General features: G+C 40.5%; 1 protein-coding gene across 6 annotated transcripts in view; it reads right to left on the bottom strand.

The window, feature by feature from the left end:
* The window catches only part of ATF7IP (activating transcription factor 7 interacting protein), a 105,781-nt gene that overhangs the window by 43,698 nt on the left and 48,200 nt on the right, over positions 1–13,883 (bottom strand). For all 6 annotated transcript variants that reach the window (XM_031049927.2, XM_031049923.2, XM_031049924.2 and 3 more), the window contains exon 2: positions 7,816–8,876. In XM_031049927.2, the coding sequence (XP_030905787.1) occupies positions 7,816–8,869 (1,054 nt within the window). In that variant the 5' untranslated portion in view covers positions 8,870–8,876. The remainder of the gene's footprint in view (positions 1–7,815; positions 8,877–13,883) is intronic.

Here is a 13,883-nt window from a genome sequence, read left to right as displayed (position 1 = left end):
CAACCTGGCCTTAAACACTGCCAGGGATGGAGCATTCACAACTTCCTTGGGCAAGCTGTTCCAGTGCCTCACCACCCCCACAGTAAGGAATGCCTTCCTTATATCTAACCTGAACTTCTCCTGTTTAAGTTTGAACCCATCACCCCCTGTCCTATCACTATCACTGTAGTTCCTCATGAAGAGTCCCTCTCAGGCAACCTTGTAGGCCCCCCCTTTAGATACTGGAAGGTCTCCACGCAGCCATCTCTTCCCCAGGCTGAACAGCCCCAACTTTCTCAGCCTGTCTTTGTAAGGGAGGTGTTCCAGCTCCCTTATCATCCTCATGGCCCTCCTCTGGACTTGCTCCAACAGATCCATGTCCTTCTTACGTTGAGGACATCAGAACTGTACACACCACTCCAAGTGGGGTCTCACAAGAGCAGAGTAGAGAGGCAGGATCACCTCCTTCAACCTTCATACCACATACATACTTTAAAAGTGATCTGATTTAGTTTTAAGCTAATAAAAGTGGCATACTGCCTATATAACCAGCTTTTTAAAACTTATAGACAAGCTTCCTCTATTTAATTGCTATCAATAAAATAGGAGTTACCTAAGAATCTAAAGGAGAGCCATAAAGTTCAAGAGCACTTTTTTCACAATTCACAGATTTTAATATTCAATTGAAGGATACAAATGTTCCATTGAAAGATACTAAAATACCATGTTACAAGCTTTGAAACTGAGCTTTTTGAGCTCTACATAGTAATTTCAGGGAGGAAGTCCCTTCCTTGCACACTTTCATCATTCTGACCAAATTCAGCTCATTTAACTAGAAGTAGTTTATACACAATACCCAGCTACACCTCTCTAGTCAAGAAGGTTTGAACCACAATTTGGAGATAATTTCACAATTGGCTATCAGCAGAGTTTTCACTAATAAGCAGTGCTCAATGTAAGAAGGACATGGGGCTGTTGGAGCAAGTCCAGAGGAGGGCCACGAGGATGATAAAGGGGTTGGGAACACCTCCTGCATGAAAACAGGCTGAGAAAGTTGAGGCTGTTCAGCCTGGAGAAGAGCAGCTGCATGGAGAAGTCATAGCAGTCTTCCAGTATCTGAGGGGGTCCACAGGGATGCTGGAGGACTGTTTGTCACTGACTGTCATGATAGCACAAGGGGTGATGGGTTCAAACTAAAGCAGGGGGTTCAGGTTAGGTATAAGGAAGAAGTTCTTCACTGTGAGAGTGCTGAGACATTGGAACAGGCTGTCCAAAGAAGTGGTAAATGTTCCATCCCTGGCAGTGTTCAAGGCCAGGTTGGACAGAGCCTTGGGCAACATGGTCTAGTGTGAGGCATCCTTGCCCATGGCAAGGGGATTAGAACTCAAGGTCCTTTCCAAACCATTCTCTGATCTCGTTATACTGTTACTAGACAGGAAGAAGCAATGAATGCTATCCTTAAAAAAAAAATAAAAATTGATATAATTAAGTTACCACTGTATTTATAATTTAGTTATCTGAAGTCACACAATTTATTGTGGATCTGAGTTTTTTACTCGGTGTTTGCTTGTGACTGAACAGTTGAAAATACCTTTTAATAATTTCTACAGCTGCAAGCATTGACACCTGCTAAGTGACTGACTGGATGCATATTTAGATGTCAGTTCTGCCAAAATATCAAAATATACACGTAAATGGAAATAAAAATAATGAGTAAGCCTAAGAGCTTCTGAACAGTATCTGCACGTTACTCTGAACTGCATAGTCATGTTCTCACTATTCCATAATCCTGTAACTGCAAGGTTCTCCTTATAGCTTGGATAGAACAGAACTGTGCCCCATTTCTAGTTTGCAAAATCCAGTGGATCAAAAATGCAGCAGTTGTGTCTTTGCCACTTTAAATAAACATCTTTCCACCACATATTCACCTTCCGTATGCAGATATTAGAGACCTCCTTAATCTTCTATTGGATGAAGAAAAATTCTTTTAGGCTTTCCAGTATAAGCCTTATTTCCCAAACGCTGAAATATTTTTTTGCAGCAACTCTCTGGAAGCCCTCAATTTTCCCATTTTGAAGCAAAAACCAGAAATAAGAATATGACTGCAGAAAAGTGGTTTCATTGGTGCCATTTAAGCCTAACATTTTCCTGTTTATGAATTCAAGAACTTTGACCGCTAACTCCATCACAACACAGGAACAAAGGTTCATGTTCAGCTGTTCATCTGCCATTCACATGCTGCGAAGATCTCTTCAAACACTACCTTCTAGAAGACAAGCTGTAGTTTTTTAAATGTTAACTGCATTATTTATTCTTAGAAGGTTGTAGTTGGGTGTGTTGCTTGACTTCAGGCTCCATTAATAAAGATCAGTAACAAGTAAGTTCTCTTTCAAACTATCCCTGGAGGGCATGAAAAGCCACTGCTGTGGAGAAGCCTAGAATCAAGGTGTCCAGAATGCACTCAAAGTGCTAGCAATTCTGAGAGAGAGACTTCAGATTTGCTTTTGGTAGACACAGTCACCTGGTCAAATTTGAGAGCATACAGATTAAGAGACAGATCATAGCAACAGCTACACCAGGTAAAACCAACAGTTCGTTTAATCCAAGATTCTATCACCAACACTTTCATCATGTCAACTGTAGATGATCAAGTAAGGAAGAACAGAATAAGAAGAAACATATTTACATAGTCCCAGAAAAATTCCTCTACTTTCTGAAAAATTTCTGGTGGAAGACCCCCAGAGCCATAGGGTTTCTGTGAGGGATAGCCCCCCAAAATTCCTCTTCCACAGAATACAAACATAGGTAAACTTTTACCAGTCACTGTTGCTAGCAAGGAGCTCCATAATTCTCCAAATGGAGAACCATCTTTTCCATGCTTTGATCCTGACTCTCACTTTTTCCCCTTCCTCCATTTGGTATGTGAGTCTCTTGTAGAAGACAGCAAATATCCATTTCCCCTACCACTTACAGATATACAGATATACAGATCTTTGCCACATCTCTCTCTCCATCTCTTCTTTCAGGCTGAAAGGTCCTATTCTAAAATACAGTCCCATCTTTGCCTAGAAGTTTTCTCCTCAATATGGTATGAGTCAGAAAGAAGCTGTAGGAGAAGATGAGCTGACTGTAGAATGGACAAAGAGGGGACAAACTTCAATCCTGCACGGACAAAAAACCCAAGCCCCACAGTGCAAGGAAACAGGGCCACCTAGATGCTATATTCAAAATAGCAACAAACAGAAATTTTCAAAATGGAGATAAGAAGCCTGTGACTTCCAGCAACAAAATGAAGATTCCCTCTCTACCCACAAATCTGCAGTTACTGAACAGGTACAAAACTGAGCATCATGGCTCAGTGCTCATCATCTCAAGTATTAGTAAATGAATGCAGCACAAGAAACAAGAGGAATTACTAGTCCACACACAACTGCAAAATTAGGATTTTGTTTGGATTAGAGACATGGTGGGATAGCTGAAATGACTACAGCATTCCCAGACAATGAACACAGTCTCTTTAGGAAAGACAGGGTTGAAAGGGTGAGGAGCATTTGTGCTTTACACCGAGAAGCACCCTGAGCTTTGCCAGGGGACAGGTGATGAGACAGCTGAGTGCTCGTGGGAAAGGAGAAGGAGGTAAAGCAACACAGGCAGTGTTGTGCAAGTCACTCAACTTGACCAAGGAGAGGAAGTCAATAGTCATCTCACAATGCCGCAGGCTTTAGGATTGACTCGTGTGTACTCTAACTGGAAGTGCTGTGTGATTTGGCACAATCCAGGTGGTTTCAGGAGTGTACTGAAGATATTTTCTTGACAAAGACAACTGATGTGTCAGGATGCTCTGGATTTATTATTCACAAACAAGGAAGAATTTATGCAGAATGTGAAGGTCAAGAGGTCACCAAAGCTCAGCTGCAGCAACCATGAGACTGTGGAATTAAAAATCCTGCAAGAAGTCAGGAGCACAAATATTGTAACAGTCCTCCCTCTCACGGCAGCAGATTTTACCTACTGACCTAGTTCAGGACCTACCTTGTAGTTTCTCAAAGAAGGCTCCCCTGAAAAGCAAAAGGACCCAGAAGAGCTGGTTGCTCTTTAAGGACAGCTTCCTCAAGGCCAAGAGTACTGTTCCTTTTGTTATGCAGAATGTAGAGGCAGCATGGAAGAAAGCCAACATGGGGGAAGCGGGACCTCCTGACAGTTACAACGTAAGAAAGAAATACACAGGAGGAGGAACTAAGAGGACTACAAGGACATAGTCCACTTGTGCAGTAATGGAGTAAGAAAAGCTGAAGCTTAACTGGAATTGAAACCAGTGAGGAATGTGAAGGGCAAGTAGGGTTTCTATAACTACAATGGCAGCAGAAGGAAAGCTAACGAAAATTGTGGGGCCACTACTCTTTGGAACAGGCAACCTAATGAGTGAGGACATGGAAAATGCCATGATACTCAAGTTTTCTGACTCCATTTTTCATTGGCAAGTTTCCATTGGTTTCTGAGTGCAGACAGAAAGACTGGCAGAGTTTGCGGAAATGAAGCGCAATCCACCATCAATGAGACATAGCTAGGGCACACTTAAACCAGGTGGATACAGAGAAGTCTACAGGTACAGATTAGATGTACACAAGAGTGCTGAGGGAGGTAGGCACTGCTGGTATTGTGAAGCCCCTCTCTTCCGTCTCCATGGCAACCAAGGGACACTCCCAATGACTATAAAAAAGGAAACACCACAGCCATTTTCAAGACAGTCAAGAAGGATGTTTAGGAGGAACTAAGGCTGGTTGGCCTCAACTGACATCTTGGGGAAGTTTGGAAAAATTCCCCATAGGAAGCCACTGCCAGGCACACAGAGAGGAAGGTGACTGGGAACAGTCAGGTTGGATTTAGTAAGGACAAATCACGTCTGACAGACATGGTAGCTTCTTACGACTGGCTCAAAGGATTGGTATCAGTGGTATATAGCCCAACTGTTGGCTTAGCACTAGAGGCAGTTCTCAGGGATCCATACTGGACTGATGCAATTTACTGTATTCACTAGGGGCAGGAGGTCACACTTGGCAGGTTTGCAGACAAAAACTGAGGGAGTGGTAAATACTCTGTGAGACATAGCTGCTATTCAGAGGCCCAGTGGCAGGCTGGGAAATTGGGCTAACACAAAGTGCAGCAATTAGAAATGCCAAGTCCTGCATCTGGGACAGAATAATCCTGTGCAACAGGACAGACTGGGGGTTGACTGGCTAGAACAATACTCTGGAGAAAGGCCTTAATTCCTGGTGGAAAACAATGTGAACATCATTCAGAATTGTGAATTAAGTTCAATAGCATTTCAGGGTGTAAGAAATGTGTCCAGCAGGACAAGGGACGCGATTCTCTTGTTCACCACTTGAAAAACTCCCATCTGGGGTACTACGTCCAGTAATTAGACCCCAAATACTAGAAAGGCACTAACAAAACCACAGCAGATCCAGTGAATGGTCACCAGAAAGGTCAAGGAAGTGAAGTACGCGCTATATAAGGAGCAGATGACAGAACTGGCTTTGCTCAGCCTTAACAGGTGAAGACTAACTGGAGATTGTACTGCTGCCTTCCGTCTCATAAGAGGAATTCAGAAAAGATGGAGCCACTACTCTTTAAAGGTGCACAGCAATATGACAGGAGGCAACAGACTGTAAAGGACATTATTCAGATTAACACCAAAAAAAAGGATAAAAATCTCTGACTAACCACATGAAAAGACTGATGCATCATATTCGTACACTTAATGATTTCAAATGTTAATGAGTTAGCATAGACATAGAATCGTAGATGAGTTAGGGTTGGAAAGGACCTCAAGATCATCTAGTTCCAACCCCCCTGCCATGGGCAGGGACATCCCACACTAAACCATATTACCCAAGGCTTCGTCCAACCTGGCCTTGAACACTGCCAGGGATGGAGCGTTCACAACCTTCCTGGGTGACCCATTCCAGTACCTCACCACCCTTACAGTAAAGAACATCTTCCTTATATCCAATCTAAACCTCCACTATTTAAGTTTTAACCTGTTACCCCTTGTCCTATCACTACAGTCCCTAATGAATAGTCCCTCACCAGCATCCCTGTAGGCCCCCTTCAGATACTGGAAGGCTGCTATGAGGTCTCCACGCAGCCTTCTCTTCTCCAGGCTAAAAAGCCCAAACTTTCTCAGCCTGTCTTCATATAGGAGGTGCTCCAACCCCCTTGATCATCCTCGTGGCCCTCCTCTGGACTTGTTCTAACAGTTCCATGTCCTCTTTATGTTGAGGACACCAGAACTGCACACAATACTCCAAGTGAGGTCTCACGAGAGCAGAGTAGAGAGGCAGGATCACCTCCTTCGACCTGCTGGTCACGCTTCTTCTGATGCAGCCCAGAATACGGTTGGGTTTCTGGGCTGTAAGCGCACATTGCTGGCTCATGTTCATTTTCTCATTAACCAACACCCCCAAGTCCTCCTCTGTAGAGCTCCTCTGAATTTCCTTTTTGCCCAACCTGTAGCTGTGCCTGGAATTGCTCCCACCCAGGTGTAGGACCTTGCACTTGGCATCGTTAAACTTCATGAGGTTGGCAGCAGTCCACCTCACAAGCGTGTCAAGGTACCTCTGAATGACATTCCTTCCCTCCAGCATATCAACTGCACCACACAGCTTGGTGTCATTGGCAAACGTGCTGAGGGCGCACTCAGTCCCACTGTCCATGTCACTGACAAAGATGTTAAACAAGACCGGTCCCAACACCGATCCCTGAGGGACACCACTCGTTACTGGCTTCCAGCTGGACATTGAGCCGTTGACCACAACTCTTTGAGTGCAACCATCCAGCCAGTTCTTTATCCACCAAGTGGTCCACCTATCAAATTGATGTCTCTCCAATTTAGAGACAAGGATGTCATGTGGGACAGTGTTGAACGTTTTGCACAAGTCCAGGTAGATGACATCAACTGCTGCACCCTTGTCCATCATTTCCATAGCCCCATCATAGAAGGCCACCAAATTGGTCAGGTAGGATTTCCCCTTAGGGAAGCCATGCTGGCTGTCATCAAGCACCTTGTTGTTTTTCATGTTTCTTAGCATGCCTTCCAGGAGAATCTGCTCCAAGATTTTGCCAGGCAGAGGTGAGACTGATCTGTAATTCCCCAGGTCATCAATTTTCCCCTTCTTGAAAATGGGGTTATACGGTTCCCAGTCATTGGTAACTTCACCTGATTGTCATGATTTTTCAAATATGATGGCCAGTGGCTTCAAGTAAGTTAGATAAAATTCCTTGTGAGTTAAATGATTAGAAGCTGTATGGCATAAAACTCATACATGACTGTGTTTCTAATGAAATCTTTCCAATGCTCTCTTGGGTGGAAAAAAAGAAATTTGAAAAACAAATGGCACTTGTGACATTCCTGGATTATCAGCATGTTTTCACTGTTACCATTTACTTACACATCAAAGAAAGTTCAGATCCTTTCTTACCCTCAACGACAGCTCAGGAATTTCACAGAAATCCTTCTGTTCCATATCTGGCAATTACTCATCTTTCCTCTTGTTTCACCCACCATCTCAACACAGTTTGCAGAATATGAGAAAAAAGACCCAAAACCCCAAGAAATCAACCAAACAAACCAGATCTCAAAGATGACAGTGTTTTGTGTTATGTGCGTTGTTTTTCTGGGCCTCAAATTTTATCCTTGAAACCTGTGAGACTGTCACATACAATTGGCGGGCAAGACTGCTTTTCTGATTTAGAAATGTATCAGAAGCATGTCATTCTAAGAAATCAACAAAATTCCAGACTTGAATTAAAACTACCAATTTAGAAAATTCTTACCTGGAAGACTTGACTTGTTTGGTAGTATCGCTTCAGCGCATTCCTCGTTCTCATCACAGGGATCCTCTTCATCAGACAATACTAAGAAAGCCTCTTTTGGCAGACTTTCATTGCTTTCCTGCTTGGATGGTGAACCTAAACAGCTGTCTATTTTCTCTTCTAAATCTGTGACTGTGTCATCCACTGGAAGCAGAGGACTTTTAGAAAAACAGCCCAGTTCATCTTCAGCAGGGGCTAGTTTTTCCAAAATTGGAATAATTTCATCTGTTTCCATAGAGTCAGTATTGTCCAAGACACTGTCACTTGGCTCATCTGCTGTTTTGTGAACAGTCGTTTCTGGAAGACCTGTAGTGCCACCTTGTACGTCTTTTGCTTCCTGGTCAGCTTCCATACTGCTAGAGATGGCTTCTTCTCCAACAGCATCTGCAACAGTTACTTCTTCAGTGCTCTTTTCCTCACTAGATGAATTGGAAGTAATAGTTAAGTCATGTGTTTCTACCTTCTTTTTCACAGAGTCACTAATACCACAGATTGATTTACTTTCACCTTCCAATGGGATATTGCTCTCTCTTTGGTCCAGATGATCTTTTGTATTACTTTTTTCATGCAAGTCATCTTTATTGCTACCAAGAACTCCATTTTCAGCCTCACAAGCTAAAGCAGTGTCAGCATCTTTACCTTGCTCAGGAGTAACATTCTCTGGAGACAGTGTTAGAGGTTTGGGTTGTATGTCACTGACTACGTTGCCTGTCCTACTTTCAGGGCTTTTGGCTTCACTAGTTTCATCAGAAGCTGTTCTTCCTTCTTCAGAATTAACACGTAAGTCCACTAGGCCATTAACTTCCCTCTTGTCCTCCGTACATTCTGTATTGCTTAAAGGGGAATTTAAATCAGAATCTCCATTCTCATGCTTTCCATTTAACAGTTTAACTTCAGTTGTCTTCAACAGCTCCTCTTTAACCTTATAGACAGCTTCGAGTTGTTGTCGATCACTTACTCTCATTGTTTTTCGTGCTTTAAAGACCTTTTTCTGACGCTCCTCTGTGTTATCCATCTTGACCCTTAAAAAAAATTCAGAAAGAACTATGAAGGTAACAGATTATCACCATATTAGTGTTCCTAAGACTGCAGCATTTGGCATGTTTTAAAGAAAGCCAGTATCTACAGTAAATTGTATCTACAAAAACAAACACCTAACAACACACTTAAATTTTGTTTATTTGTCCTCAGAAGACATGAATACAAGTTTCTACAACCATGCAAGCTGCTTGCTCACTCTCACCTCTACACCACTGCCCCCCCCCCCACACACACACATGGGATGAGGAAGAGAGAACTGGGAAAGGTAAAATTTATGGGTTGAGATAAAAACAGTTCAATAATTGAAATAAAAAGTAAGATATTTTATCAACAACAATAGCAATAGGAAAAAGAGATAAAGAAATAAAACTCAAGACAGAGAAGCGATACAGTTGCTCACCCCTCACTGCCAGATGCCCAGCCTGTCCTGGAACAGCAATTGACCACAATCAGCCCCTCCCAGCCAACTCCCCCCAGTTTATATATTGTGTGTCATGTCCTGTGGTATGGAATACCCCTTTGGCTAGTTTGGGTCAGCTGTCCTGGCTGTGCTCCCTCCTGTCTTCTTCTGCCCCTCCTCAGTGGCAGAGCATGGGAAACTGCAGAGTCCTTGACTTAGCAGTAAGCACTACTTAGCAACAACTAAAACACCAGTGTGTTATCAACTTTATTCACAGACTAAAGCTAAAACACAGCACTGCACCAGCTACTAAGAAAAAAATAAACTCTATTCCAGCTGAAACCAGGACAGTATGCTGCACACAGATGCATATGTGAAAATTACTCAAATCACACTACAATATTACATAGTAATATTCTGACTACACATTTTAGACCAGTTGACTATTACAGTAGTGTTACAGCAAAACCAAGTAATGAGGTTTTCTAGCTAAAAATAGATTGTGCTAATGTAAGAGCCAGCAGCCCCTCTTCTTGTAATAAAGTAAGAAATATTCTTGGTCCATCCGTTTACATTTATTTTCTCTTTCTAAAACTGTGTAATTTCATGAGATTCAAATAAACTTAATAACTTCGGTAAAAGACAAGGTTTTTCTATCAAGTAACTTTTAAGAAAACTTCAATATATTGAATGAATTTTTGAATGCACTAAGACACTTCTTTTCTTCTCTATAGATAAAACAGACCTTTGTCCTCCGTATTTATACAATGGTTAACTGAACTTGGATTTTTATAGCTCTTTCATTCAAGGCCATCTGTGCTCATGAAAAAGAGGTTTTGTAGCTCCTTTCCAAAAAACTTCCTTTTTCAAAGAAAACTGAAAATATTGCCCTCCATATAATTTTATTCATTCCATCCACCCATGCAAATATTAAGAAAAATAAGAACAATATATTAAAAATTAAAAGAAAATAGTGTTCAAAAATTTACTTCATCAAATCAATAAATTGAGTTAAATCATTTTGTTGAAATACAACAAAATCTCATTTGTTTCTATTAAATTAATTAACCATACAAATCCATTGGGATTTTTAAATTCAACTCCCTACCAAGTGGTCTTGTTTTAGATATGATAATATTGTTCAAAAGCAGAAAGCAGTTAAGGAACTTGGTATACCCTAATTGAAACTCATCAACCAAGATCTTGAATCAGCTGATGCTAATCAACTTAGGTCTGCCAAAGCTACACCACCATCATATGTTACTCCCCTCTAAGATATGGCTTTTCTTAAGTTTCTGAAAACTTTTGGGAATTCACTTGGGTAACAGTAGTTAAAAGATACTACAGTGTAAAAAAAAAAAGAAAGAAAATAAATTAGGAGTTTTATTTTTTCCATAAGCATTAGATAAGCAAATGGTTCCACCACTGACACAGGAGAATTATTACACAAAGGACACATTTTAAATATTTACTTCAGTTCTTTTTGCATCTTCCCCCAATCCATTTCTATTCACAAAGCTGAGAAACTCATTAATAAACTGTATTTTGTCTTTTCAGGAGGCGGTATGTATGTATATACATATATACACGCAGACACAAGACTATTACCAATACTAGGTTAAATCAGCAATGCTTTTATACAATCAACTCATCAAATTCACAATACAGCCATTCTGCCGCCTCCAAGTACTTAGACCCTCTTTGTAACCATAACTGCCTACAAGTTTCATTTAGGCAGCCATAATATTGACCTTTAGCTTTCTCTTCACCAGCTGACAGCTGTTGAGCTCCCTCAGCGCCCCACTGCAAGTCATGTGCTTTAGGCTCCTATCACTTCCTAGTTTACTTTGGATAGTTTGTTCATAAATGAAATTATTTAACATTCATGCACTGCCCACCCACAATATTCTAGGGTAAGACAAGAATATATATTCTAAAATACAATAGGAATTTTATTATCAAGACCAACTCTAAACCATACCTTAATGACAGATTGTGTTTTACAATTACAAGGCTTCTTAACACAGCCTGACAAAAATATGGGCAATATAGAAAGCAATATAAAAAAAAAGAAATTTCCCTATTCCCATTTCCTATTAACATGAGATTCCTTTCTACTTTATCTCAGTTCTCTTCTGCACAACAATCTAGAATCCTCATATTTAAGTAACTGATGGTGCTTAAATGACGCTTTAATTCTTACCACAGGAACAGATGAACAAATCTCTACAAATGGTTGCATCAGCTCTATTTACAGACTCTAAATAATACTATTTAGACATGTATTTTTCACAGTCTGAACTTGATTTTCTGAACAGGATTGTCTATTACTGTATTGCCACTAGTGGGAGCAAAATATAACACCTATAGAAACACTGATCTGAAACATCACTTTACTTGATTTTTGTAAATATTCTCATCACATAACCATTTCCAGTCAGATGAAAGATGAACTCTAGGTGAGCTCTTCACATCTCTCTAGAGTTCTCTTCATGCTAAATACAGTATCTTCATATTACAACATTCCCAATCCTAATTGTCTTATTACCAAAAGTTACACTCACAGATTAATAAAATGTTCATAGAACTTAAAATAATTCATAAGTGCATCACCTGAGTAATCATAAAACATAACTTTAAAAAAATACCATATTTTCTGCTCTAGTTTCCTTAATCATACAAGCAGTCTTTCCTTCATATTTTTAACATAAAATACAGTAAATATAGAGTAAAAGGCATGGCACTTTCTAAACTTGCTAAGAACGGTAGTCTTAAAAAAGCAACCATCAGAATACTTTTATAATGATGCATACTTTTTTCTTTAAAATATACTGAATGACAAAGCTTGAATTTCAATGTTTGAAATTTATATTTACTTAGTATGTTAGGATGTTATCCAAAATGTAGTTAAAAAAACAAGCTCTAACATGGTTCGACAGTTAACCTTTACAAGAAAAAAAGACTTCTTGTAAAATTCCATTGTTAGATGGTTATTCAAGTAGCTTGTATATAACAGGGGAAGATCAGACTGGATATAAGGAAGAAATTCTTTACTGTGACGGTGGTGAGGCACTGGAATGCGTTGCTCAGGTAAGTTGTGAATGCTCCATCCCTGGCAGTGTTCAAGGCCAGGCTGGAGGAAGCCTTGCATGGCATGTGTCCCTACCCATGGCAGGGGGGTTGGAACTAGATGATCTTAAGGTTCTTTCCAACCCTAACTGTTTTATGATTCTATGATTTTCAGCTCAATTCTACATCATCTGCAGCCAAACAATATCCAATAAAAGATAAAAAAAAATACAAGTGTAGACGAGATTAAAAGATGAATGCTAAACACTGATTAACAGCTATGCATGTATCACGGGAGAACAGCCTTGAAGTGTTTCCAGCCATACCCACAAGGGAGCACACCGCAGCCAAGAAACAGATCTTCTGGGAGAACAACTAAATTGGTAACCAGTCCAGGCAGGTTTGGTCTTAAGGATGCAAGACAATCAGCAGGCATCTGACAAATACTGCCTTCCAGTCTTTCAAAGGGGTAAGAAAACTGCCCTTCAAAAAGCAACTACAGAGGTTACACGAATTCCCTATTGCACAAATAAATAATTTAAAACTAGTAGTGTTTTAAATGAAGGACCATCGGTAGTCTCTCTTTACACTTTGCCACACAAAGTTTAGCTATGTTTGCTTTGCACTTCCCTCATCTGGTACTTGGGTATTTTCAGTTTTTACCCAGTGTATGACTGAGTCACACAGAAGGAAATGAGTGGCTGAAGCAGCAAACCAATGAATGGGCATCTTTTATTTCAAATAAAAGGATTTATACAGAACAGCACAAAATGCCTCCTACATGTAGAGCTAAGTGTGTTTAATTAATTAATACTGTAAATAAGGTGGTAGGTTTTGGGTTGCCTTTTTTTTTGTTTTTTTTTTTAAACACAATTATAAATTTTGAACCACCACCACCACCACCACACATGAACATTGCATATGGTTGTTTAGGTATCATTTATGAAAATTCCATTTAATTTTTAGCATGAAAGTTGTATATACTTCATCATGAAGTATACAAATACACCATTAGGCACTTCCCTCCATTTAATATTTGTAGATTTCATTCTCATAACCAGATGTGCTACATGGCAAATCCAAAATGTGCCACTACATCCAGGAATATGCAAATGACTCCTCTCTCAGCCAGTTAAAAGGCTTCCCTTTATTTCCTGATTTATTTTCTCTTTCAATTATTTTTAATTACTATTACTCTGTAGAGAGATTACAGCTGTAAAGCAACAAAGGAAGGTATTAGCTTAGCTGCTATGGATTAGCCTATAATCATGTGCTCATATGAGCAGTCCAGGAGCTGCTCAAAACATTAGCCAATCAGCAGGCAGCTGCCTGAATCCTGCCTGGTAACAGGTAGCAGCCAATTAGAAGGTCATGGAAACACCGGGGGGGGGGGGGGGGGGGGGGGGGGGGGGCGGTGTTGGGGAAACTGCAATCTAAACAATGGTGCACAATTGGCAAAGGGTTCCAGGAATGCACGGAGCGCTAGCCAAAAGCGCCACAACCATACATACAACATTTG

This window comes from Melopsittacus undulatus, chromosome 5 (genome assembly GCF_012275295.1).
Source record: "Melopsittacus undulatus isolate bMelUnd1 chromosome 5, bMelUnd1.mat.Z, whole genome shotgun sequence".
Taxonomy (NCBI): Eukaryota; Metazoa; Chordata; class Aves; order Psittaciformes; family Psittaculidae; genus Melopsittacus; species Melopsittacus undulatus.
Note: the sequence above shows the minus strand (reverse complement) of the source record. Positions and strands in the feature narration are given on the sequence as shown.